The sequence below is a fragment of the Pithys albifrons genome, chromosome 3 (assembly GCF_047495875.1).
Source record: "Pithys albifrons albifrons isolate INPA30051 chromosome 3, PitAlb_v1, whole genome shotgun sequence".
NCBI classification, from domain to species: domain Eukaryota; kingdom Metazoa; phylum Chordata; class Aves; order Passeriformes; family Thamnophilidae; genus Pithys; species Pithys albifrons.
Genome location: NC_092460.1, coordinates 52,893,216 through 52,918,108, shown reverse-complemented (window position 1 = coordinate 52,918,108; position 24,893 = coordinate 52,893,216). Strand labels below are relative to the sequence as shown.

General features: G+C 38.1%; 1 protein-coding gene across 5 annotated transcripts in view; it reads left to right on the top strand.

The window, feature by feature from the left end:
- CNOT4 (CCR4-NOT transcription complex subunit 4) overlaps positions 1 to 24,893 on the top strand; it is an 83,021-nt gene that overhangs the window by 56,104 nt on the left and 2,024 nt on the right. For 2 of the 5 annotated variants that reach the window (XM_071551985.1, XM_071551986.1), the window contains exons 8-12: positions 3,390 to 3,545; positions 6,174 to 6,231; positions 6,516 to 6,765; positions 8,581 to 9,078; positions 24,519 to 24,731. In XM_071551985.1, coding sequence (XP_071408086.1) covers positions 3,390 to 3,545; positions 6,174 to 6,231; positions 6,516 to 6,765; positions 8,581 to 9,078; positions 24,519 to 24,731 — 1,175 coding nt within the window. The remainder of the gene's footprint in view (positions 1 to 3,389; positions 3,546 to 6,173; positions 6,232 to 6,515; positions 6,766 to 8,580; positions 9,079 to 24,518; positions 24,732 to 24,893) is intronic. The other 3 variants (XM_071551981.1, XM_071551982.1, XM_071551987.1) reach the window with 3 other exon arrangements.

The following is a 24,893-nucleotide window of genomic DNA, read 5'->3' as shown; positions in this document are numbered from 1 at the left end:
ATGTGTTTCTGCTGTGTGCATTTGGATCAGTAGTTCAGAACAAGACATTCTTATTCTGAAACAAGACCTTGTGTTTTATATGTCCAAAAGCTCATAATACTTGGTGAAGGCCAGATGTTTACTTTTGTGGTATGGTGTGGTTACGAATGCAGTCTGTATTCTCACAGCTGAGGCACCTTAGAGCTTTGGGGTTTTTGGGTTTTTTTCCACATCCTGATTTATAGTGCAGTCCGTGTATTTATCACTGTGTTGTAATTGCAGATATCACTTATTATGGCTTGCTAAGATAATAGTCAGTTGAAGCGGTTTGTTCAGTAAATTATGAAAAGATTTCTCTCCATATGAGTGTATAGTCACACAAAGATAAATTAAAGTGTAAGGTCACCAGTCCTTAATTTTTCGTTCAAATGCCATATTTAAGACAAAGAAATAAAAACTGTTGACAGTTTCCTCCACTCCTTCCTATAGGATTTTCATGGAGATGAAAATCAAAGGAGATGGCAGAGTGGAATATGAAAGTTAGATTGCACTTTGTATGCACCTTGGCCTTGTAGTCGGGGTTTGTGTTGTGTATCAGTTTATCCACTATTGAATTTTTCAGACAGTAGTTTGCCAGTGGCAGCATCACTGCACAGCGGCCTAAGCAAAAAAGTGTATCTAAAGTATTACCAACACAGTTTGAATAAGTTCTGAGGACTGTTATCCCAGCACACCAGCTGGGATGATTTTCTTTTCTTTAGCTTCTGGGGGAAGTGTCATATTCTCTTTGACTGCAGGTGGTCAGGGCTTCCAGTTGGATCTTCTTTCTTAAGGAGTGTGCCACTTCTTATTTCTTGGGCACTGGTTCAATATTGAATTGGAAGGTGAAGTGCAGCAAATAAAGCAAATACACCACTTCTTGCACTTGAGTATTGATTATTTTGTGTTCAAAGTCTGAACTAATTTCAATTTGAAACCTAATTAGATCCCAGAAAAACAAATCATATCAGCAAGGGAAGAATGCTCTGTCTGGAGCTGCGGCAAATTTTTAAGCCTTTACAGAGCAATTAGTTGCTGGAGCTTGGCCAGTCTGTGGTGCTAACATTTACTGCTTAGGGGAAAAATGGCATGTTAGTCTAAAGGCAACAAGTGGTCTGGAGTTAATTTCTCTTGTCATCTGAACAGCATCATCACAACACCTACTCTGTTCTTTGTTAATGGCTAGGCACCACCTCTAGGGTTGAGAAGTGGATTTCTTGCAGCTGGGATTTCGGCATGTTTCAAGTCCCATCTCATCAGTACAAAATGTCGCCTTTTTGCTGGTAGTTCTCCTTCGCTGCTTTCTACCCAACTAAGTGCTTCTTTTTGTCTGATTCGTTAATAAGATACTAATATTTCTTGCAGTTTGTCAGGGCCTCTGACAATTCTGTGGTCGTTCTTGTGTTTTTTGTGGTGCAGGTTTTCTGTTTTATTCTGGAATTGAACAGAAGTTGAGTTCTGAATAGTAGTTAAAACTGTGATGTTTTTCCACAATTGTTCTATTTTGAAAGGTCCTACTTGCAGACCTTTTCTTCCTGCTGAAGGCAACTGTTAAAATTCCCCAGTGCCACTTTGTGTACACACTTCTCTTGGTATGTCACTTGATAGTCAATAATGACTGTGTTCTCTCTCAGTTGGAGGTATATCGTACATTTAAAACCGATCAAGCTTTTTTTATCTTCCTGGTAAGATTTTCCTAAAGAACGGAAATGAATGCTTTCTTATTGCCACAAGTGGAAGCACTTCTTAAACACCTGAGGGTCTTTTAGACCTGTTCAGTCCTTCAGAGACAGGTAGCTTTGTACTTAACAAAAAAAAAGCGCACAGAACCAGCCCCCAAAACATAAACCAATTTATTTCTTTGCCTTTCTCCTTGGATGCAAAACTGACTTTGAACTGACATTTTGAAGTTAGTTTTAGTACAGAGATGGCTGTATGCATTTATGCAGTGCAGTGGACGTAAATTTGGCTATTTTAAATAAATCTGTTAATGGATTGAAACTCTTGATATATCTCGATTACAACTCAATTTTGTACCAGTGACAGTATTAAATGATTGACATTGCGCTGATGATGATGTGTTTTCATTCCTTGATGATCTGTATCTAATCAACTTGTTATCTCTGACTAAATCTGAATGTGTATGAAGCCAAGATGAGATCTGTAAACCAGGTCAAGGCTCTCATCTGTGTACATATTTTATCTGTGTACATACATTATATATGAGAAAAGATGGACCAGAACAGCAAATCTTAGAGTACTAACTGAGATTGAGGGTAACTGCTGCTAATTACATATAATAGAAGTAGGAAACACTTTGTCGCTATAAGCAACTACAGGAATTTCCAGATTCTGACTGTGAAATTGCTAAATGTACATAAAGATGTAGAGTAAATGGTGAACTGTGTAATAAGAACATCTAATGAAGAGGGGCATCAGGAGGGACATATAGGTTAAAAGAATTTGTTGTGAAAGCTTCTTCCTTATGGAGACAGCACTTGGACAGTAAAATGAGCTCCTAATTGAAGCAAATAAAAAGCTAAAGTTAATATAAAAGAGCTCAAGAATACAAAAGCAGATACTTTGTAATAAAATTGCAGGGTTAGCAGATAACACTGTCTTTGAATGCATTCAGTTATGAATTATTCCATCTCTGCTTCAGTTTGTGTAGAATGTAACTATTTTCAGCAAACTTGGTCTTTGAGTCATCTCCTGAACTTCTTTCAGTTCTAATGTGCACTCTGAAATGAAATGTAATTTTACTTTATTAAAAGGAAGTAATTATGACTTTAAACTAGAAGTGAAGGGAGCAGTAACTTTAATGAGAAGTGTGGTGGTGTGATTGGTCTCATGGTCTGTTTGCAAAGCTGTGGACCCTTGTGTGGGTGTAAAACATTAACCTCATCTGTTGTGGCCAACCTTGATAGGGCCTGGAACATACAATGTATTTAAAAAAAAAAGCTCATGACTTGTAGAACTTCAAAATATGGACTAAAGCAAGTAATTCTAAATGAGGTATGCAGAGGTCTGGATACTTGAACTTTTGATGGCCTTTTTAAATTTTTATCTTAATTTTTTCCTCTTCCCCAAATGGAGAAGTTTGGACTTCAGCATTGGCAGAGCAGCTATCTATTCAGCAAAGAAAACAGAATTCCCTCTGGTTTTCTCTCTACTCTACCTATTATCCTAGTAATTATTTTTTTAAGTCATCACCATTTAAAATCTGAGAAATAATATCCAGATAAATCTATTCTAATGGATTGTCTGGCACAAGGATTTATTTTCCTAGTGTTTACAATTTTTAAAACACTTTCTTCATAACTTGAACTCTTTTTTTTTTTTTATTTTATTTTACTCTTGCATTTTTCCAGACCCAACAGTAATAACAAAGATGCCTGGCCATCATTACAGAGTTCAAGTAAATCAGCCAACGGTTTAACAATGGAACACAGGAAAACGCCTCCTATATTAGAAAATGGCACAGACCCAGAACACATGACTCCAGATGGTGCAGACTCAGATTTCGGGTAATTGTGCTGCCTTTTATACTTCAGATAGCTTGCTTTCTCTCTCACTGATTGGTGTGGAGGGAATGATTCTCCAGTCTCTCCCTGGTTAGAGAGCTGGATTCAAATCCCAATCAGGTCACAAAAAACTGGGTTGAGCATAGCCTGTGTCAAAAAGACTGATGGGCAGATTGTGCAAGAGAACCCTAACATGAAGTAAGTGAATGGTGCAGGTAAGGACTGAGAAGAAGTGAATAACCAGGGGAACAACAGCATGTACAGCTGTGTGGTCCCAGTCGGAGCTGAGGCTTTCATTTTTTTTCTATACAGAAGCTTCTGCAGAAGTAACGCACTGTTTGCTGTTCATCAGGAGGTTTGTCACTTGGAAAAGCTTCAGTAGAGGGAAGTTAAACTGTTAGGGCTGAATATCTGTCATTTCCTTGCAGTGATGTGTTCCAGAAACACAACTGCAGAGGTAAGGGTTCCCCAATTACCACTCAGTTCCAGAACAACAGGACAGCAGATTCAACTGAGGTTTCTTTGTCTCAAGGAAGCAATTCATCTGCTTGCAGTAACCTCTCACTGCCAGCCAACATTTTATCTTCTTTGTCCTCCTCCTTGAACAGAACTGGTGTCCTCTTCCATCGTAAGCATCGCTTGCAGTTCTAATCTTAGTCTATAGTCATGCTGGTTTGTTCTTTATAGACTCTGTTAGTTAATATGGGTTAGGCTCATTCAGAAGTTAGATGCAAAACATCAGAGTAAATCCTAATATTTCAAGAAGTGGTGCTGCTGATTAGGTACCCAGTCTTCATTTCAAATCAATATTGAACCTGTGCATTAACATTGAGAGTGTTCTTGAAAGTGGTACCTTCTTAATTGGCTTCATAGCAGTTCTGTTGAGGAACGATCAGAGAGCCTGTGGTTGCAACTCAGTGATGCACAATTTTTTTTCCTGAAAATAATTTATTAACTGTAAGTAAAAGTACTGTAACAGATAGTTTGTTGCTGAGGGCTAGAAATGTGTCTTGCAACTAAAGGCTCCTTAGGCAAGTTCAAGTATAATAAACATTTCCATTGTTTAGATTGTCATTAAAAGTTATCTTACCCATAGTTTTTTAAACTGCAGCATTGTGACTTTATTAGCTGTAGGAAGAGAATTTGGCTGGAATATCAGCTCTACAATCAGAATTGATTGTGTAGTGAAGAGTCTACAGCAAACTCTTTCACTATATTCAGAAATTAACTAACCAAAAGCAGTTTGTTTCGGATAGAAGAACTTTATTCATGCTGTTGGATCACCGAGTAAAAAGTATTTGTAAATCTTCACTACAGTAATGCTTATTTGCAAGTATATTCTTAGGATTTTTCTTTTATAATCTTAAATACATTAGCTTCATTTATCTGTTAGAGACAGACTCAATCAGTGCTCTTTTTCGCTAAAAATTTTATTGATAGATCACTCTTACGCAGTTTCTTGAGAATGGAGAAGGAGTTCTGCTGGGTTTTGACTGGTCATTTGGGGAACAAACATGAGGAGAAGCAATCTTACGAATTGTTGGCCTTACTATATGGCTGTATGCAGTAGTTCAACTTTGCAGCAGCAAGGGGTGTTTGAAAAGCAGTATCTAAAATCTGAAGTCTGCACCCATTAAAAAAAAAAGTTAAATATATATTTGTCTTGTGCTCACACATCATGACTGTAGTTTGACTTGTATCCCAGTGTGGCCTCTTAATGGAACTGAAATTTATGTTCTTAATTCTGGTCCTTGTTTGTAGGATCTGTGTATTGGCCTGGATGGCCTGATGGTTGTGCATCTTCTGTTATGGGTAGATAAAAATGGGAGTACCTTGAAGTCGTAAAGCAAAGATTGTAGTGTGAACTGGAACCAATACCATTTCATTAGTGTGGTATTTACCATAACTAAGGCAACTCACGGATGCCTGTCAGAATCTTGTATCCTGAGATGTGCCGTATCAGCCAAGTCATGGTAATTTGCAGTGAATAGCTTTCTGAGGTTGTTTTATGCTGTATTTTATATTCTCTTTACTTTTGGCAGTTTTTTATGCTGTGTCTTTTTTCCCCCCTTCTGTTGTCTCAAAACTCAGTTTTCTTACCTTGGGGCTAATTTCTGCTAGTTAAAAGCTTAAAGGGCGGTGGGAAGCTTAACTTGCCACTAGGATGAAGTAGTTAATATAATGTTTTATCTCTCCTCAATTTATTTAGGACTTCTATGGGAACTGAAAACTTGCATCTTTGGAATATGAATCTTGCCAAGTTTTTCTCCAGTAATATCGTAGATGGAACTGACTGTTACAAAATAACTGCCATAGCAGTAGAGTCTTGGGTTTTTGTATGGCATAGAGTTGTGATTAACATATTCAAAACTTTTCTTCTGTTTCTTAAGGCAGTCAGCAAGCAGAGTGGAGAGTGGTGGAAAGAAGTATTACAGTATATGGCAAATATTTGGAATGCTTACGATTAAAAAAGTAGTCTCATAAAAAAATACATGGACTTTTTTCCTTCTTAATCCTACTTGTTCACTTTGCTTTGCCTTTAAGGCTTGTCTTTGACTATAAAAGCAAATGTTGATTTTCACATTAAATACTGAAGTGTCTTATTATCTTTCTCCCCTCCCACTTTTGCAGCCCTATCGATAAACCTTCAGATTCCCTCAGTATAGGAAATGGTGACAGCTCTCAGCAGGTAAGACATAATACTTCATGTACTGTGAACATAATAATTGGATTTGAGGACTTCATGCAACCTGCAGTTGGAGAAGCAAGTACTTTCTGAAGTGTATCATAATTTTAAACAAAATTTAAAAATGCAGTTGCTAGGTTACTTTTTTGTTTGACCTTGTGCTGAGCTATAGAGCTTACCTAACTGTGGCCAAAGTCTTTGGGGAAATTTTTCATCTGAATTAGTGAAGAGTATTTTGTATATAAACACTGATGTCCTAATTGTTTCTCTTCCTCTCTTGCCTGTAGATAACGAACAGTGACACACCTTCACCACCTCCTGGTTTAACAAAACCCAATCCAGTTATACCCATCAGTTCATCTAATCACAGTGCACGATCTCCTTTTGAAGGGGCTGTAACAGAATCGCAGTCACTCTTCTCTGACAACTTCCGGCACCCTAATCCCATCCCTAGTGGGCTTCCTCCATTCCCCAGCTCTCCACAGACTTCAAGTGACTGGCCTACAGCACCAGAACCACAGAGCCTCTTCACATCAGGTCTGCACACAGGTTACATGGCTGGGTATTGCTTTTGCTTTTCCACATGAGATTTAAAACTGGGCAGAACCTAAAACTCGAGGACTTTGCTCTGTGTTGTGTTTTTCCCCCTTCACAAATGGTTCAAATTTGCCACTTCCCTGCAAACGAATTGCACTGACCTAAGGGTTTCTTCTAAAACTTGACAGAGCTTTCAAGTTGTATGGCTAAATTGCTAGAGAGCTTATTTTAGTTTTTCTTAGTAACATGCCTGTCTAAATAATAGGATGTGACATGTATGCTTTAATGTTAGAGGTTTTTACTGGTTTTTACAGAATATACTGGTGTTATAATCTGTGATAATATGTAGTTCTAGTATCAGAAGTTGTTCTGTAGAAATCAGAATTTTCTTTATTATCCTGTGTAGTTCCCTGAAAGTGCCTCATCTTTCTGAAGTGATATTCTTTAAATTCAGAAAAGATAAAAATATGGTTAATTCCATCAACTGAAAAATACCTGTATTTTCCATGTAGTTTCCTGTATGAATGAAGGATAGTTTTACATGTATTTATACAGTCTTGGGAATGGTTAACAGTATTTAAGAGTTTACAAATTCTAAATTTGAGGGAGTTGTTCTAAAGTTAAATGAAACATTATCAGTAAAAAGTAGAATGTAAATATTACCTTTTGACAGAGTTGTTTTGCTTAGTGATTAGTCATCTTTTGATGTTTGTCTTGCTTCTGGTTCTCCTAATTCTGATTGTAAACAGTATTTCTTACCAAGGAAGTTACTTGCTGCTTAGGTACTTCATGCATCAGTTTTGTGAGGATTAAGTAGCAGTGAGAGACAATTTGCAGGTAGTAGATCATAATTAACGTTTGGTTGCAATTTAAATAAGAATGCAAAGGACAGTTTTTGTTAATTTAGCAACTCTTTATCATCATGGATTTTTAGAGTGAAAATAGAAATGTAAATTTCTTTTATAGGAGAGGATATTGAACCTACTTAAATAAACAAACCAGATCCCTACCAGCAGAGGGAGTTAATGTTATGAATGATACTACCCTTGACTTTAGCTTGCATGACCACAGTTTTGAGGAAAAATACTGTGAAAGTAGACTCGGCATTCACTGAACCTGAATAAGAAAATTACCAGTGTCATGAAATGATGTAGTAATTGAAAATGCAGGCACATTCTGGTAACCTTTTTTTTTGCAACACTCCAAATATTTAACAATATCTTGTAATGCAGTTCCTTATTTTTTATCAATGTTTCTGCTCAAGAATTTGGCTCATTTGTCTTCATAATGGTAGACAGTAGGGGATTTTTTATGGGTTGTTTTTTGTTTGGTTTTGTTTTTAAACCACTGCTCAGAGGTTCCTTCTTTTGAGGGAACATCTCCTGCCCACCTTTCTTGCTCACCTGTAATACTGAAAGCAAAATACTGAACTGAATAGCAACTTTATTTAAGTGCTTCTTGTTCACACTTCCATTAGGGTAAAGAATATTGACTGAGTGTATATTGGTCTCTTTCTACTTGGCGTTATTACTGAAAAATACTTAATTGATAAGGTTTTCCTGTAGTCCAGGAACAGAGCAATTCTGCAGTAAAAATACTATTTACCAGCTCTACCCCTTCACCTTAAGAGAAATCTGTGACAGTTTGACCTGAAAGTGTCATTCATCCTAAGCTGATGAGTAAGGTGGCTTGGGGAACATACAAAGTATTACTTGAAAGATAGCAGACCACAGTCAGATACACAGGCTGAAATTTTTAAATGGATAAGTAGTTACTAATTCTTATTCTAAATTCTGTTCCTTTCCTCTCTGACAGAAACTATACCAGTATCCTCCTCCACAGACTGGCAAGCAGCTTTTGGGTTTGGTTCCTCCAAACAGCAAGAGGACGACTTGGGGTTTGACCCCTTTGACATCACCCGCAAAGCCTTAGCAGATCTGATTGAGAAGGAACTGTCAGTCCAAGACCAACCTTCCCTTTCGCCCACATCTCTTCAGAACCCTGCCCCACACACTACAACTGCCAAAGGGCCAGGCTCTGGATTCCTGCATCCTGCTGCACCCACAAATGCCAACTCTCTCAGTAGCACCTTTCCAGTCATGCCACAGAGGTTCCCACAGTTTCAACAACATCGAGCAGTTTACAACTCCTTCAGTTTTCCAGGCCAAGCAGCTCGCTATCCTTGGATGGCCTTCCCACGCAATAGCATCATGCACTTGAACCACACAGCAAATCCCACCTCAAATAGTAATTTCTTGGACTTGAATCTTCCACCACAACACAGCACAGGTCTGGGAGGGATCCCTATATCAGGTAGGTGAATTGGGACAGCGATGAATACGACTTAATTTGTGCTCTCAGCTACTCTGAGCAAGGATAGAAAAAGGGAATAGCCAGCTTCAACTGGTAGAGTGCTATCTCTTGACTGTCTTACTGGATTTATGAACAGAGGGAGGAATATTGTTTTAAATAGGCCCTTTCCATTAAAAAAAAGTAACCGGATATTTAGCCTTGTAACATTGAGCTTTATAAGGAAGGTGGAGTATTTTGTGCCCGCTTAATTTTGTACCAAAGCAGATTGGTATTTTGGTTCTTCAGTCATGCCAGACTGGCTTTCCTTAAGACTAGGCCCTGGAAGTGCATTGCGACTTTCATATTGACATGCAGGTGCTGACCAGAGTTCATAAAATTGTGCAAAAAATTGTCATGATGGTGATTTGTGCCAGATGTCTTGCCTGGATTGTTCCCTCTTGCGCATAACTAAATGGCTGCACAATAAAACATTCAGTGCTGTTCATTTCTGTACTTCAGATGGCCTTAATATTATGCTAATCTTCCACTGAATGGATGCTTGCAATGTGTGTAAGAGGATTCATCCTGATTGTGAGGGTTGTGATGTTGGAGAAAAACAAATGTGCAGTCAGGCCAGTTCAGGCTGCCCTGAATGGATTAATAGTCTCTTGCATCAAGTGTTACAACTAAGGAGCTAATTGTAACAATAATTGTCATGATTAAGTATTCACTTCTGTAGTTTGAAGTTCTTCCATGCTTCCAAATTAGCTTGGCCCACACAGATTCTCTTCTTGTAACAGGGGAAAAAGTTGTACTAAATGTGTAATGAACTGCAGGTAGAAAGTCTCTAGCTCTTTGTAACACTGAGATGGAGAAAACCGCTTCTGGAGATGTTGCCAGTGTTCGTTTCTTTACTTGGGTTTTACAAGTACTAAGTATGCTATAAGAAAATTACCTAGAAACAGTCACTGTGTGGTTTTGGTGCTGTAGTACAAGAGCTAATTTTGGCTGTTACTTTCCTGCACTTTGTCCTCCTTGAAGGCTTGTTGTAGCTACAGTACAGCTATAGGGTCTTTAGGCTGATTCAAAGTATAGATATGGCCCAGGCTACAAATGCAAGTAGTTCAAAACTCCTCATACCGGCAAATGGCAAAGTTTTAAGCCTAAAATGACTGATACTGGTTGCACAAAAACCCCAAACAAACAAAACCCCCCAAAAAAACAAACACCCCCCCCCCCTCCAAACACAACCAAACACCCCTCCCTACCCCCCCAAAAAAACCCCACAAACCAAAATTTGGCACGGAGGGAAAACTCCAGCATCCATAGCTGCAATATTGTTCACTTCGCCCTAAAGTACATAGAACTTCCTGAAACACAGCAAGACATCAAGTTTCAACTCTACCACTCAATTCTAAATCCTTCTAATTTGAAGGGCCAGTAACACGATTATCTTGTGGACTGAGGGGGACCAGAAAAATCCTTTAGTGTTAAAAAAATATGTTCGTAGTACAGGTTGATTCTAGGTTTGCAAAAGTATTGTGTTACTTTAATTGCAGTTGACAGTTTGCAAGTGGACCTTTTTGTGTTTGTAGAAGGCTTGTAGGTCTTTTGTACAACTTCTGGAGAATGTTGTGTTGTGTTCGTCCATGCACAGAATTGATAATTAAGTATGTTCTTTTTTTTTGTATGCAACTGCTACAACCAATTTATCTCAAAATATTTTTGGCAACTACAGCGCTAAAAGCGAAATAAACACCTGCTGTAGTCTCTATGGAAAGTTCCTTTTAGTTGGTTTTAATCTCTTGGTGTAGAAAATATTTAAGTTGCCTGCCTGATGATTAGGTAGCAGCAGTTGCTACAGTGCAAAAGCTTCTCAGGTCATCTACATGCCAGCTTTGATATATCTTGAAAAAAGAATTATTTCCACAAACTTAGGTTACTCCTTTTTCTTCTCCTGCTGCCAGAAATCAGCTGAACTCATAGTTCTGGTTTTGTTTGCCAGGTTATGGATTTGCGTGTTATTTAGTGCCTAGGGTTTTTTTTACTGACCTAAGTGCTTGAGAAGTACAATTTGAAAGCCAGGACATGACCTCATACTTTTTATGTGCCCTGATTTAGTAGTTTCTAATTTATTGATTATTCTGTGTTTTCCCATCTTTATCTAGTGTGCAGGTCTCTCAGTAAATTCCTTTTGTATTCTTTTTTAAAAAAGTAATTCCTGTTCTTTTTTTGCTTTTATCAGTAGCAAGTACATAATTAAAGAATTTTCCTTGTTTACTCATTTGATTTACAATTACAAGTCTGGTGGGTTTGACAGAGGAAAGTGGTGTAGAAGTATGGAGAACTCATGTCTATGAAAGTTCATTACAGTGCTCTATAACATACTCTGGCTGACCTGCTTGAAGGGCAGTGCATGTCATAATAGCTATTTAGCAGTATGGAGCAATTAGTTGTAGTACACCTGAAGCTCGTTTTTCAGCTGTTTCAGATGTAACAGCAAAAGAGACCAAGAAATACTTGTGTGTGACATATTAAATGTAATTTGCTGAAGTTGTCTTTTGTTTATTTGAGTATCAGAGCTGTGCTGGTATTCACAGTCTCACAGCTACAGGTAGGGCTGTTTCGTGATGTGTACCAAATTTAAATGGAGAGACACAGGCATTACCTACATTTTTAAGACTTTTTTAAAGCCCATTTAAAAATAATTTCTGTGTAAAGTTTAGATGCCTATTTCTCAAGGGAAGTAGTATTTATTAATTAATTCAGTGGTTTCCAATGAAATTACACGATTGACTTAGTAGTTTTATTATACCTCAAATGTGGTACATTCATCAGGCATATGTTTGTCCACAACCTGTATTTAAATTAACTTTTGATTGATTGATTCCCAGAGAACATTTTCTTTCTGTCCCCCTACCGTATGATTTTACAAACTGTAGCAGATATTGCATGTTGTGATTTTCGGGGACAATTGAGGCTTATTGCTGCTCTCTGGTGTGGGATTGATCAGATGGTTTACTGTGTAATTGTAACTGTGTAGCTGCTTTAGGAGGAAAGTCCAGTGACTTCTTTCTGGACAGCATATTTGTTGCTAAAAGCAATCTTACCCTGGATTGTGTGCAAGCTATCCTAAGAATACTGGGCAGCAGTTCTTCTTTGCTCCTCAGGTAATGCCAAAGGAAAGATTGATTCACTGACAGTAATGTGGGTGGATGTGTGCTTTTATTGTTATTGTACTATAGAATAACAGGTAACTCTTTGTAATGTGGTAGCCAATATGCTCTCATCTTTGCTACCCCACTGCCTGGTGGTGTGTTCAGAATAGTAGGTACAGAATGGGATCAAAAGTAGGTTTCACATTGAGTGTGTTTTTAGACAGATGCTTATAAAATGAGTTGTATGCATATTAATAATGTGAAAATAGAAATATATCGTTTGATTTTTGGAGTTTACTGAGTGGTTCGTACTCATTGATTTTGCTACACAGAAAATGTATAGGACCAAATTCAGAGTTAAAAGTATTAGGAAACACCTTTCCTGTCAGTTCTATGCAAGATGAAGTACTTGACATTTTGAAATGCTGGCTATTATTTCATTTATTAATTTCATAATTGTCCTGAAAATAATTCCAAGTGAGCAAAACCTCAATTGCTAGCACTTATATTCAATAATAATGAGATAGTTTGAACTCTTCCAAGATTAATGGTACACAATAATGTGTATAATATTTTTCCCAAATCATTGAAACTGCTGAGTTGGAAGGAACCCACAAGGATCACGAAGTCCAATTCCTGACTTTGCACAGGGCAGCCTAAAAATTAAGCCATACCTGTTGAATCATTGTCCAAATGCTTTTTTAACACAGACAGGCAATTTATATATAACACACATATATTAAAAATCTAAATAGTCAAGTGGACACAGAAATAAGAAGGAGAAGGAATTAAACTCTATTTAGGATAGGGGAAGAAAAAAGTTTTACCTGTGGTCCTTGAAGATAACACTGTAAGGTTGTCAGGATGTTTTAGCCATGGAGCTGACTGATGTGGAGATCGCAGTAGGTTTCTGTGGGCTCTTCCTGAAACTTTCAATAGGGGGCTTGAATGTAAAAAATTTGTGTAGTAGAATATAATGATGAATCAAAATCTTATTCTCTCAAGACCTTTTGTTTTACATGTTGTAGCTTTTATCTGTTGAATGTGTACAGCCTAATTGATGTTATTACATGTATTTGAAGTTGCGACAATAAACAGGTAGGCAGCTCTATTAATTTTGGGTGCCACCCAGCAGTGTCTGTGGCAGTGGTGTTGAATTCCTCATCAGGACACTGATTAGCATGCATGTTTTCAAGTCATGCCTGCAATTAGGTTTTTGTGAAACAATACCTGGTAACAGGGAGAAAAAGGCAACGAAGGTTTAATTAAGAAGGTCTGACTTCTTCACACTTATTTTAAGTTCTGAGATCTTCCAGTTCTGAACAATCTGTGGTGTTTCAGCTCATCCTGCTTTAAATAGTCTGGCCTCTGTGCCCCCAGCTGTTCAATTTGAACATCACATCTATTCTTACTTAGTGGTACCTTTTGGACAGCATTTTAGCAATACAAGGGAAGATCCCTATATGTTGGCTGTGGTCATATTATTTAAAGACTTTATTTAGAGCACAAAAAGGGATAGCAGAATTAGGGTTTACATGCTTTTCCTTTAATACTAAGAGTCATTGTCTGACTCTGTATTTTCTCATAACATAACTGCCTTTCTATGTGAGGCACACATTTCTTATTTGACCTTGGTCTTTTTTTGACTTAGAATTAGCCTGGAAGGAGGAAACAATCTCCTGAACAAAAAAAAAAACAAACACTCAAAAAACCCACCACCAAAACCGACCCCCATGCCTTGTTTTATACAGTCTTGGAACAAAAAAGAAAAAATCTGTGGCATGGCAGCTGACATTTTTCTGTGGTCTCAGGATAATAATTTGATACAGGGCTTTTGGCATGTTCTGCTACTGTGCCTTTTTAAAAGAGAGCTTGGTTCTTGTGGTATGGCTGTTGAATTTAGCATGTTGTAAAAATTAAAATTCTCCAAATGCTGTATGCAAAATGTAGCTCATCCCATACCCTGGCAACAATCAATGTGACTTACACATGGCTGCCTTATGTCCCTTTATTTGGATACTGTGGTCAAAAGAGCATTTTCCTACACTTTTCCTCTTGACCTGGCAATACGTGAAAGATATAATGCCTGTTTTAAGTATTGACTGCCTTACTCTTAAAGGTAAGAGGGGCATTGGTCCATTAATTTCCTGTCCTGATCCTTAAAAGAAGACCACTTGCTCATTTGATGGTCTTCCTTGGCTTTTGGCTTTCCCACAACAGCTGGGCAGAAGGCATGACAGCTGAATGTAGTCTTTTCTGTGCCCCTTGGTTGGATGCATGGCTGGCTATAGCTGAAGTCTTTCTCTGGTTAGGTATAAATATTGAAAATAGGAAATCTCGCAGAAATCTTGGCTGATACAATTAATAGTTGTAGGTGCCACGTGGTACCTCCAAAGGCTTCTATCTTTTCCAGAGTGTAGAACAGCTCCTCTCAGAAGTGGATATGTTGCCCTGATAATGGGGTCACTCCTCATTTGAAGCCACTTTGAAATTGTTAAATGAAATTTTTTAAACAACCCTCAGCTGCTTCCATTACTGCTTTTGTTGATTCTTGTCTATCCTGTTTTCCTCAGCAACGATGAGTGTTGATAGTGCAGCCTTTGCCACTGAATATTTTGTTCTTCTCATCATTCTGTGCTCACGTACCCCATTTTTTCAGTGGAGGTTCTTAGGTCTTTAGGAGATGTGTTGTGTCTGTGTGTATCTCCATCCTGAAATTCATGTATTTCCCATCATAACTGATTTTCTGTTTCACTGGTGAGGAGGAAGTATTTGACACAATTCAATTCAAAAATAAACTTTTGGCTTGTTCATTTGTTTCTTTGGAGGTGTTTAGTGGGTTTTTTATATACCCAAGGTAGTGCCCTAGGTTTAAAATAAATTGAAATGGGATTTCAGATTAATTTCCAAAATATTAAATCAGTGTCAAGATTGAAAGCTGCCATGGATATTTCTTTTTTTACCTCTGGTGTCTTGTCCCTTAACTCCTATACACTTCCTACATTTACTATTAAGGTATGGCTTCCTTGGTGTAATCCTGTAATGATTTTCTCTGAGAACTTCATCCACAGCACCTGTCCTTTAAGTCCTGCTACTTCTCCGTCTGTACCAAAATTTCATCTCACACACCCACCCCTTCGCTTCCAGAGCCTTTTCAGTGCTAATACTGAAACTCTTTTCTAAACCCTGTGGAATTTTTTTCGTGTGATTGTATAGGTGATACTTTTTCAAGTAAATCTTGATACATAATTATCTGTGTCCTCACCTCTGGAGCTTGGTTTGAAGCTCTTAAAATTTTTTTTTAGAATATTGGATTACAAGATTATTAGTCATGGCAGTGCAAGACAGGCATCCTGCTTTTATGAGTAGTAAGATGCCTATTTTTAAATGTGTATTTTTATTTTGGAAGATGAAAATGTGATAAAAAATAAAAAGTGGGGGGAAAAAAAACTTCTCTTGGATGCAGTGTATCAGAGGAATGACTAATCACATTAACACTACTAGATCTGAAATAAATGCAGAGCTGGCTGAAATAGGGAGTCTGAGTAGCTGACCCAGTTTGCTTTCTAGACCATCAGTCCTGACAGCATTTTTAGTAACTCTTCCAGAAACAGGGAGAAACAAGCAGATAGGAGATACTTCACATCAAATTTTTTGACTGTTTATGTCTGTAGTAGTGTCACCAGAGGAGTTTCAACTATGCTAAATGTCCAGACCTCTCCTTTAGGAATGGAAGACTGCATTTATTGCTTATGGAACCTCTTAAGGACTGGTTCACCAAAATTTAGAAAGGTTGTTTTCTTTTGCAGTTAACCCCTGTGATTTTGGGGTGGCTCGAGGCATCTCAATTGTCTGGTGTGGCATCTCACTCTTCCAGCAGGCAGAAGCTCAGCCTTGGGGCTCTGTGTTCTCTTAGATGCTTTTCTGAAATACAAACTGGCACTTCAAAGTATGCAATAAACCACTAGCATGATTTAACAGGTGCAGTTGTCTTAGTGGTGTTAAAAACCTGGCATTTTTCTTTCAAAGATTGGAAAAGAGTGCACTTGGCTGTGCCACCTGTTAGTAGCAGTGTCTAACAAGAGAATGTGCCTTGGCATGGACCTGAAACTTTGGCTCCTTTTAAGTCAGTTACACAAAATTTCAATTATGATGGATGCATTTCAGCAAAAAGCAAACAGCAGTTCATAGGATTTCTGGGTAAACTTTTATTTTTTGAAAATGCATCAACTTGAAAAACCATTAAGCAAGTGCAAACATAATCTTTTTTAAAAATTGTACTGGGGAAGGAGCACAAAGGAAATATTCTGAAGGAATAACAGCAATTTAAAGAGCAGCTTTACAAAAAGTGTTCCTCTTCCCAGTGATGCCAAATCACATTTGAGGGGGGGAAAAAAATCTTTCCCATCCTTTGGCATCTCGTGGTTCCTTCTGCATGACAGCCTCATTTTGAACTTCAGCTTGTCCTCAAAGGAATTATTAAAAAAAACCAAACCACCCTGTATTTAAAAATTAGGTCACCTCTGCTGGAAGACAGCATTTAGTAATCAAAATGAATTTCATGTCATGGAAGATGAAAACTCAGCTTTCTATCTAATTTTCCCAACAGAATGATTGAAATAACCTACAAATATGCATCAGCCTTATTTGCTACAAATGTGGAAAAATTAAAAATTACTCTATCATTTTCCAAAGTCTGCTTACATTATGCTTATGCTGGTGTCGCAGTCTGGGTCAGAGGAGCGGTTGTTTGGTTGGATATTCCTGGAATCCAGAATCTGTAACAAGATAGGCTGTTGCTAATGATGAGTACAGCCTTAAGAATTGATTTCTTTGTCATTATTGCATTGCCTATGGGGCAAATTTAAAATATTTTGTTTTTATTTATGCATATATCTATGCATGTACCCACATGTACATTTGTACATGTGGGATTTTCATTTGTTTTTTTTCTACTGACAGACACAGTAACCTGGTGAGACTGAACCCTGATACGTTATGTGAGAGAATGCAGTTTAGGTTAAAATGAACTTTTTTTCTTTTCATGAATAAATGGAATTGCATGCTTTCTGAGCTTTTAAATCAAATTGTTCTGTATGTACGATTCCATATCTGTTTCTTTTGTTTCAGTATCTTAAGTCTTCTTGCCTTATTTTAGATTTATAGTAATTTTTAAGATTATCGGCATCAAGAACTGGGTATTTGCTTATGGAGTCCTTTTTTTGGATGAGAAGGATCTTGTTAGCTCATGTAAAAAGAGGTTATTTATTGACTAAGGTGAAAGCATTCCAGATTTTTCAGCAATAAACTAGTAAAAAGTCAGTAGTAAAAAATAACGGGATATTCTGGAATCATTTGGCAGGAATTCAAGCATGTTTTTCACATATCAATTTGAAATTTGCTTATAGCTTAAATTTGGGTGTGGCCGAGTGCCATAATTATGTATTAGATCTGCTCTCTACAATCATGGCAAGTGTAAGTCAATCACAAGAACTCTTCTGAATACTCAATGTAAAATTGCTTTTCTTAAACCTAGTAAATTCTGACACTCTACAGGCAAGCAAATATGGCTCTTTATTTGTCCCTATACTAATGTTATAGAAGGGATTTTTCCTGGAAATAAATGACATATTCTGACACATAACACTTAATTAGTTGCAGAAAGCTTAGAGTTGTACTGTCAGATCCTCATCGAGAAGGAAGATTATTTAGACAAACTTATTTTCCCCTTTAAGTATATACTTCAGAATTCAATATGATCCTCTGTTTGATAGCTTAGCTAATGTTGAGTTGCAACTGAAGAGTAGTGTGCTTTTGTTTACATGGCTGTCTTTTAAATTGTCTGAAATTAATACAACCATGGAAATCAGTGTGGAATGGAGATAAAAGGTGCTTTACTGGCATTATTTTAAAGCTGAGGGTAGACTGGTGTCTGTTGTCCGTCCAAGCCAGTTTTGTAGGTGTGTGTATGTGCATAGATGTGTGTGAATGTGTGTGGGCTTCTTTTCTTTCCCCAGCTCGTAGAGCTTATGACTGTAAGACTTCCATTTGAAATCCCCACTACAGAATCACGCTTAGAAAGCTGGTTTTGTGAATTGTCAAATTATTTCCCATGTATAGACAATGTTTGTGAGGCTTCTAAATGTTCCACACAAACAGCTTGGTCTTCTGGTGCTCCTGCCATTTGCTGTCTCCCTAATGTGAAGTGGCTACTTGCATTCCTGACGGGCAACAGCGCTGTTCAAATGTGGGCAGTTTCAATCTTCTTTAATCTGCCAGTGACATTCTCAGACCTCTGTGAATGGATGAAACTTTACTGTTTAGTTTAAGCATTATGGGATTCCTAGCAATCACACATACACAGAGTAAATGAAGTCTGAGAGTGAAATCCTTCAGACTGTACAAGTTTAATTGGGATTTTTTCATGCTTTTAAAAATTCCATGAGGAAACAAGCTTATTATTCATACTAAAATGAGGTGATACAGTTCTTATCATAACTGTTTTGTTGATGTTAAAATATATAAGCTTTGGATAAAAGGCTTTTGAGTTTATCTGATGTGATGGGCATAGTTTCTTTTTTGCATGTGGCAAATTATCCTTGCCTTCTCTCTCCCCCTCAAAGGGAAATATTGGACTACTGTTTGCATAACAGAAATCCAGTAGTGGAAAGTCATTTTGAGATGAAAATAGAGAAGCCCCAGTCACTTCTCAGAATAGGGCAACAGGCTGTCTCAGGGAAAGCATGTGCTATCTGTGATACCTTGATACCTGCTAACAGGGTGGCACAAAGCATAGACTGGGACCAGGGGTGGCACTTCAAAGGGTGTGCTTCTTCAGGGGCCCCATTTGTTTCTAATTGAATTGAAGGACTCCTGGTGAACTCTTCCTGGTAGTCTTTCCTGTTCTTTTTTTTTTTTCCTGTCATGTTTCTTTGGCTTCAAATTGTTCCTGTATAGTGTCCTTGAATTTTTCACAAGGGCCTTTTTACAGGCAGGTTGTTGAAATAGGTATTCTATTACCAAATACTCCTTGATAGTCTCTGCTACTTTTGCTACTACTCCGTGCAATCAGGTGTGTGGTGTTGCCAAGAAGTTTATTTTTCTCTCATGTGATGATTTTCCTCTGAATTTATTTTTCTTAATTGAAGTTTTTCTGCAGTTGTCATAGTGTGTGTCTTGGTCACACACATGGCATACTGATGTGTTCTTAAAGAAATAAATAATTGCAGGTCTGCAGGACTGCTTGCTTTTCAAATGGACCAGAATATTTAGAACTCTTGGCATAAAAGATATTTAATGTTTTTACACAATTAGTGCGAAAATACGCTCTTGTCATAGTTTGGAATATAATTTTGGCAGAGCAAAGAAATAGCCTTGCCTTACACTTAAAGAGTCTTGTGATCTTTGCTATTAGTCATATTTTTCTAAGCATGTACTGTGTGAATTTTTCTGTGGATTTGGCCATAGGCTTTTATCAGAACTGGGGCAAGAATTTGAAATGGTCCAGTCACTGTAGGATATTCATTTTAGTTGGCTTGTCTCACAGCAAGTAAACTGTAAATTGTGCCATGCCATTACCCTCAATATGAAAGATCAAGTGCATCAGCATCGCAAATGTGACGCAGCCAAATCTGAAACACCTTTGGGTCATTGTGGTGTCATTGTCAGAATTCTGAAAGTTGCAAAGCAGCCCATGTCAGTGCAGCAGTTGCTTGTGCAAGCATCTTTTAAAATATTGATTATGTACAACAGAAAATTTTTCTGGCTCAGTCATCATTCCTGTCTCTCCCCCAAACACACACTGCTCTGCCCAGTTTGAAAAAACAGTGTTAAGGCATTGCAGGCAGAGAATAATGAGTTAACTCTACCAGACTGTCTGGTAGGATGAAATAATGGGACAATGATTTTATTTAGAAATTTATTAAATTACTAGTCTTTATGCAGATTAATGTTGTTAATGTTCAGGCTTCTCTATTGTATTCCTTTTTAAAGTTAACTCTATTTAAATTGGATGGACAAGCTGTGCTTGTGCTGAAGCTTGTTTTTCTTTCCTTTCCTTGCTCTAAGACAGTGGTTGACTTTGAAAATTTTACATACAAGTGCTTTTATTTCACATTGACATACCACCAGACACAGGAAGATTTCAGTGCTAGAACTGTGAAATCTCTTCACCCCTATAAACACAAGTTTCCACTAGACTAGGCAGGATTATAAAATGCACATCGAGGGAAGACTGGAGTTCAGGATGTGTATTTGGGCCAATAAGAGTGCTTTCAGTGATGCTTCACCAGGATATTCTCTCTACTGGGAGATATTACTGGGGCATGAGGGGCGAATCTCATATTTACTTTGGTGTATGAAATACTTTATTTGCAGTCAGCTGGGTTTTGCCTTGTCTTCTTCTATGTTCCCACTGTCCATGAACATGCTACTGTAAATTGAGTAGACTAAGATGAAAGTAGATGGTGTTTCCACTTCTTGAGAGAGGGAGGCAGTGGTGTATTGGTTCTTATGCTCCTAGTTGTGATGTCCAGCTAATAGCCAAAAAATTACTCCTTCTAAGCAATTAAGTGTAGAAGCAGGGAAAGGTAATAGGCAAATGCCCTTTTTAATAGATCTGTGTTAACAGAGAGCGAACCTTTTCTCCATTTTTAACTATGGTACTTAGCTTTCTGGTGAAACAGCAAGAACAAACTAGCTGATGGATGAGTAGTGATTCCTGAAGATACTTAACTTCAGTTGGTGAAAGTAACTTTTGTCTCTGGGCTGGACTTGGATTTTCACTAAGGCTCTTGTTTAAAACTTGTTAGACTCCAGTAAAGACACGCTGATTTAGTTGTTGTGTTTGAGTGTTGGTGTGTGGTGCCTGAAGATTGCTCGTGTTCTCTCTGGGTGCTTTACCCAACGTGGCAAGTAACTGAGGCCTCAGCGTTGCAGTGTTGTAGAGCATTGAAATCTCTATTGATCCCCCCTACTTTAACACCTTTAAGCATTTTAATCCCTTACCAGATTCCGTGTTATGAAAATCATTTAATTGTGCCATTTTTCCTTGGAGGCTGAGAAAGCTTTGGTCATGTTTGATGTTCTGGTTTGCTGGTTTTGTTTTTTTTTTTTTAACTTTGTGCATTTGTTAGCTAAGCTAATGTTGTTACAGGCACCTGAGTGATGTGGTGCTTGAGTTTTTGTTTATGTCAGGGGGCAGTGTTTTTGTCCTAGCCTGCCTTTCAGCCCCACAAACCCAGCTTTTTGGAAAAGACAATAAAATTTTGGATTCCCTATTTGTTACTTTTGTACCCAGGACAAAATATGCACATTTTCTTAGCCTGTGGGGGCCTAAGGCCCTACAGGATTTATTTTCCTATCTATTCCTTGTCTTGGAGGCTTTGTCTTCATTAGACTTTCTCAATGACATGTTGCTGGTGTGTAGTTTACTGTGGTTTTTTTTTCTTGTACATAAGTTTTGAGGACATGTTGGGGATTAGTGATCCTCCCCCCCATGAATGAGACCATCATGAGCATGCAGATCCTCAGCTCACAGGTATTGAGGCCGATGTGTTCACTCAAGCATGGGCCCAATAAGCATTTTTGTCTGTGTTTTTTTGTATTATAGAAGTGAGTAATTGAACAGAGCTGTTTCCTTGTAAAGCTATTGGAAGCAGCAGTGAGAAAATGAAGTGGAAATTAATGGTGTACCATTCAGAACCTGTTGTAGTTACTATGAGCTGACTACTTTTGTTCTGAAAAGTTAATTTAGAACTTGTCTCAACTGGGCTTACAGATGTTCAAGAGGATTATGAACAAGTATCTATCAAGGACATTTTTGACTAATACTTTTAAAAATTTTGATTTATTATTTTTTAACCTTGGGATTGTAGGTTTTGGTGAAAAATTACTAAATTCTTCAGAGCATTTGTTTTGTACATTAGAGTTGCAAAGGAAAAAGTAGGAACTCTGGAGGGAACAGGAAGTAGATTTGATTTACAGTAGGAGAAATTAAAGTAGAAGTCAGAGCCAGTGGTATGCACTATAGCTTATAGCTTGATGCAAAAGAAACACAGAAGGAATTGCTGCTAAGCCTGCATTTTTTTCACCCGAAGAGCCTGTACACCAGGCCCCACAGCGCATCGCTACACACAGCGTTAGGTACAGTCACACTTACGTCTAGAGGCTGGATTGCATCTTTGTTGCTAAGGTGTTACTATAAAGATGTTACTGGCTTGAGGAAGAGCTTCAGCTTTCTTAGGGCTTTTTTTGTTTCCTGTCACACTGGAAATTTGAACTTTAGATATTACATCATGCATGTAGTAACAGGCAGGCTTTTGGGTTTACTTCCACTGCCTCATTTTTACCTGCCTTTTCCTTGGTTATGGGAATGCAGAGGAGTTGTCAGTCTTCCTGGTGGAGGTACCTCGTGCTGTAACCTCTGAGGACAAGGGACACCCCAACCTCATCCATTAAGTGGGGATAAATAGCACTGTACACATTCCAGTCTGTGGCCAAAGGTATTCTGCGCACTTGCCCAGGCACAGAGGAGGATTTTCTTAGTACACTCTTTGCATCTGTGCCATTATCTCTGTTCATACTCCATGTACAGCATCAATCTGTCTGGCCACAGACATTCTAGTATCAGTTGCCATCCTGCAGAATGGGACACTTAGGTGTATAGATGGGTGATTGTGCTAGAGTAGCTGTTTCAGACATGCACAGGCTGAGAAATGAATGCATTGCTCCAACAGCTGTCATAGGCAAAGTGAGTTGAGCAGACTTGCATAATAATTTGTTTTGAAGTTCAGTTGGTGACTTGGACTGAAGTATAACTTGCAATGATTTTTGACTGAAGTTGCTTGTTGTAATTCTGTACAGTAGCAGAATCTTTATATATAAAGTTTATTTTAAAAAATCCTGGCCTGGAGAAGGAAAGTTCTGCATGGAAACACAGGATTTCAAGAAGTAGGTTTTTTGGTTAGTTTTGTTGCCCACCCCCAACCCCCTGTAGTTACAAAAAGATAATTGCTCAAGATATCACTTCTTCCTGAGCATTCAGTATTACAAGTATTGCCAGGGCAGGTTTTTATAGCAATTGAGACTCCTTTCTTCCCTCTGCAACACAGAGTTGCAAGTTAGTGATATCCTCTAATTTTCCATGAAGACTTAAATCTCTTCTGTTGAAGAAGTAGCAGTATTGTATAAGTATCTCTGTAACAATTCTGATTGACATCAAGGTCCTTTCTTCAATTAGGATAAGCAGAGATGTTTAAAAACAACCCAAAACCCAAAACAATTGTATTCTAGGTACTTGTCAAAAAGACAACCACGTGCCAACGTGCTACACAGCACTTCCTGTTCAAATATATTTGACCACAAGTAAATAAAGTGGAACTTTCTGTATTGAGTGATAAATACTAAAATGGTGGTGTCTTGTTTGTTTTGCTTTGAGGTTGTTAAAGCAAGAGATGATCACAGAACCTGATAGTCTATACTAGATAGCATGGAGTAACTTTCGTGTGCAGGGATCATTCGCTGTAGTGCTAATAGCCATGTTATCCTGTTATCCTTTATCAGTACATGTCCTGAAACATTTAGGCAAGTAGTTGAGACTTGATGGTTTTGGTGTCCAGCTGGTTTGCTTCTCACCAAAGTTTTGAGGATGTTGCTGTGTTGGGAATTATTCTGAAAGATCTCTAAAGAATTTTCATTACTGTTCTTCAACTGCAAGAGGAAATTTCACTCTCTTCAACTTCATTACCATTTCCTTCGGAAGAACATCTGTAGGGTTGTGAATGAGCGAGCTGTAACAAAAGAAAAGACTTTTGTGATATTCCTCCGCCTCCTGATTTCTCATGTTCGATTTCTATTGCAAAGCCCTACCTAGCCTTTCTTCATTTTGATGAGCATCAGACAAAGCAACCCTTTTAAGCCTGCTGTCCATTAATAAAGCAGCCAAATTGCAGTAGAGGTCTCCTCATCAAGTACCTGGTAGATCTTCCACTATTAGTAATAGAGGAAGAGCCACTGTGCCTTTGATTATTTGAGTCTCTGAACTGAAATGGGGAAATATGTATTGGGGGAGGAGTTAAATCTTTCTCCCATTCTCTTGCACATGGTTTAAAACCTGCCAGCCCCTTTGAGTAATTCATCAATCATGGAAACATTGACCCTAGTTTTTGGACAGGGAAAGTATTAAATGCTTAGCTTAAAAAAAAAAAAGCAAAATCCCATACCCCACCAAAGGAGGACATCTGTTTCTAACTTCAGCTTTTTATTTTTTTTATCTTTCATTTTTTTTGTTGGTAAATCTCCCAGACAACAGCAGTTCTGTAGAGAGTTTAAATATGAAGGAATGGCAGGACGGGCTAAGGGCACTTCTACCGAACATTAACATCAACTTTGGTGGACTGCCCAATGCTTCTTCCCCCTCCAACGCCAACCACAGTGTACCAACGTCCAACACTGCCACCACCGACAGCCTGAATTGGGACAGCCCTGGCAGCTGGATGGACCCCGCAATCATCACAGGTAACCGTTTCTCACTCCTTCAGCTCCACTGGCAAACCATCAAATGGGTATTTGGCACAAACTGATTTACATATGAAAAAAAAAAGTCAGTATGCGGTGGTCTCTTCCAGCTTCCATCCACAGAATCTCAAGGGTTCAGGAATTTTTGTGGAACTGCTAGGT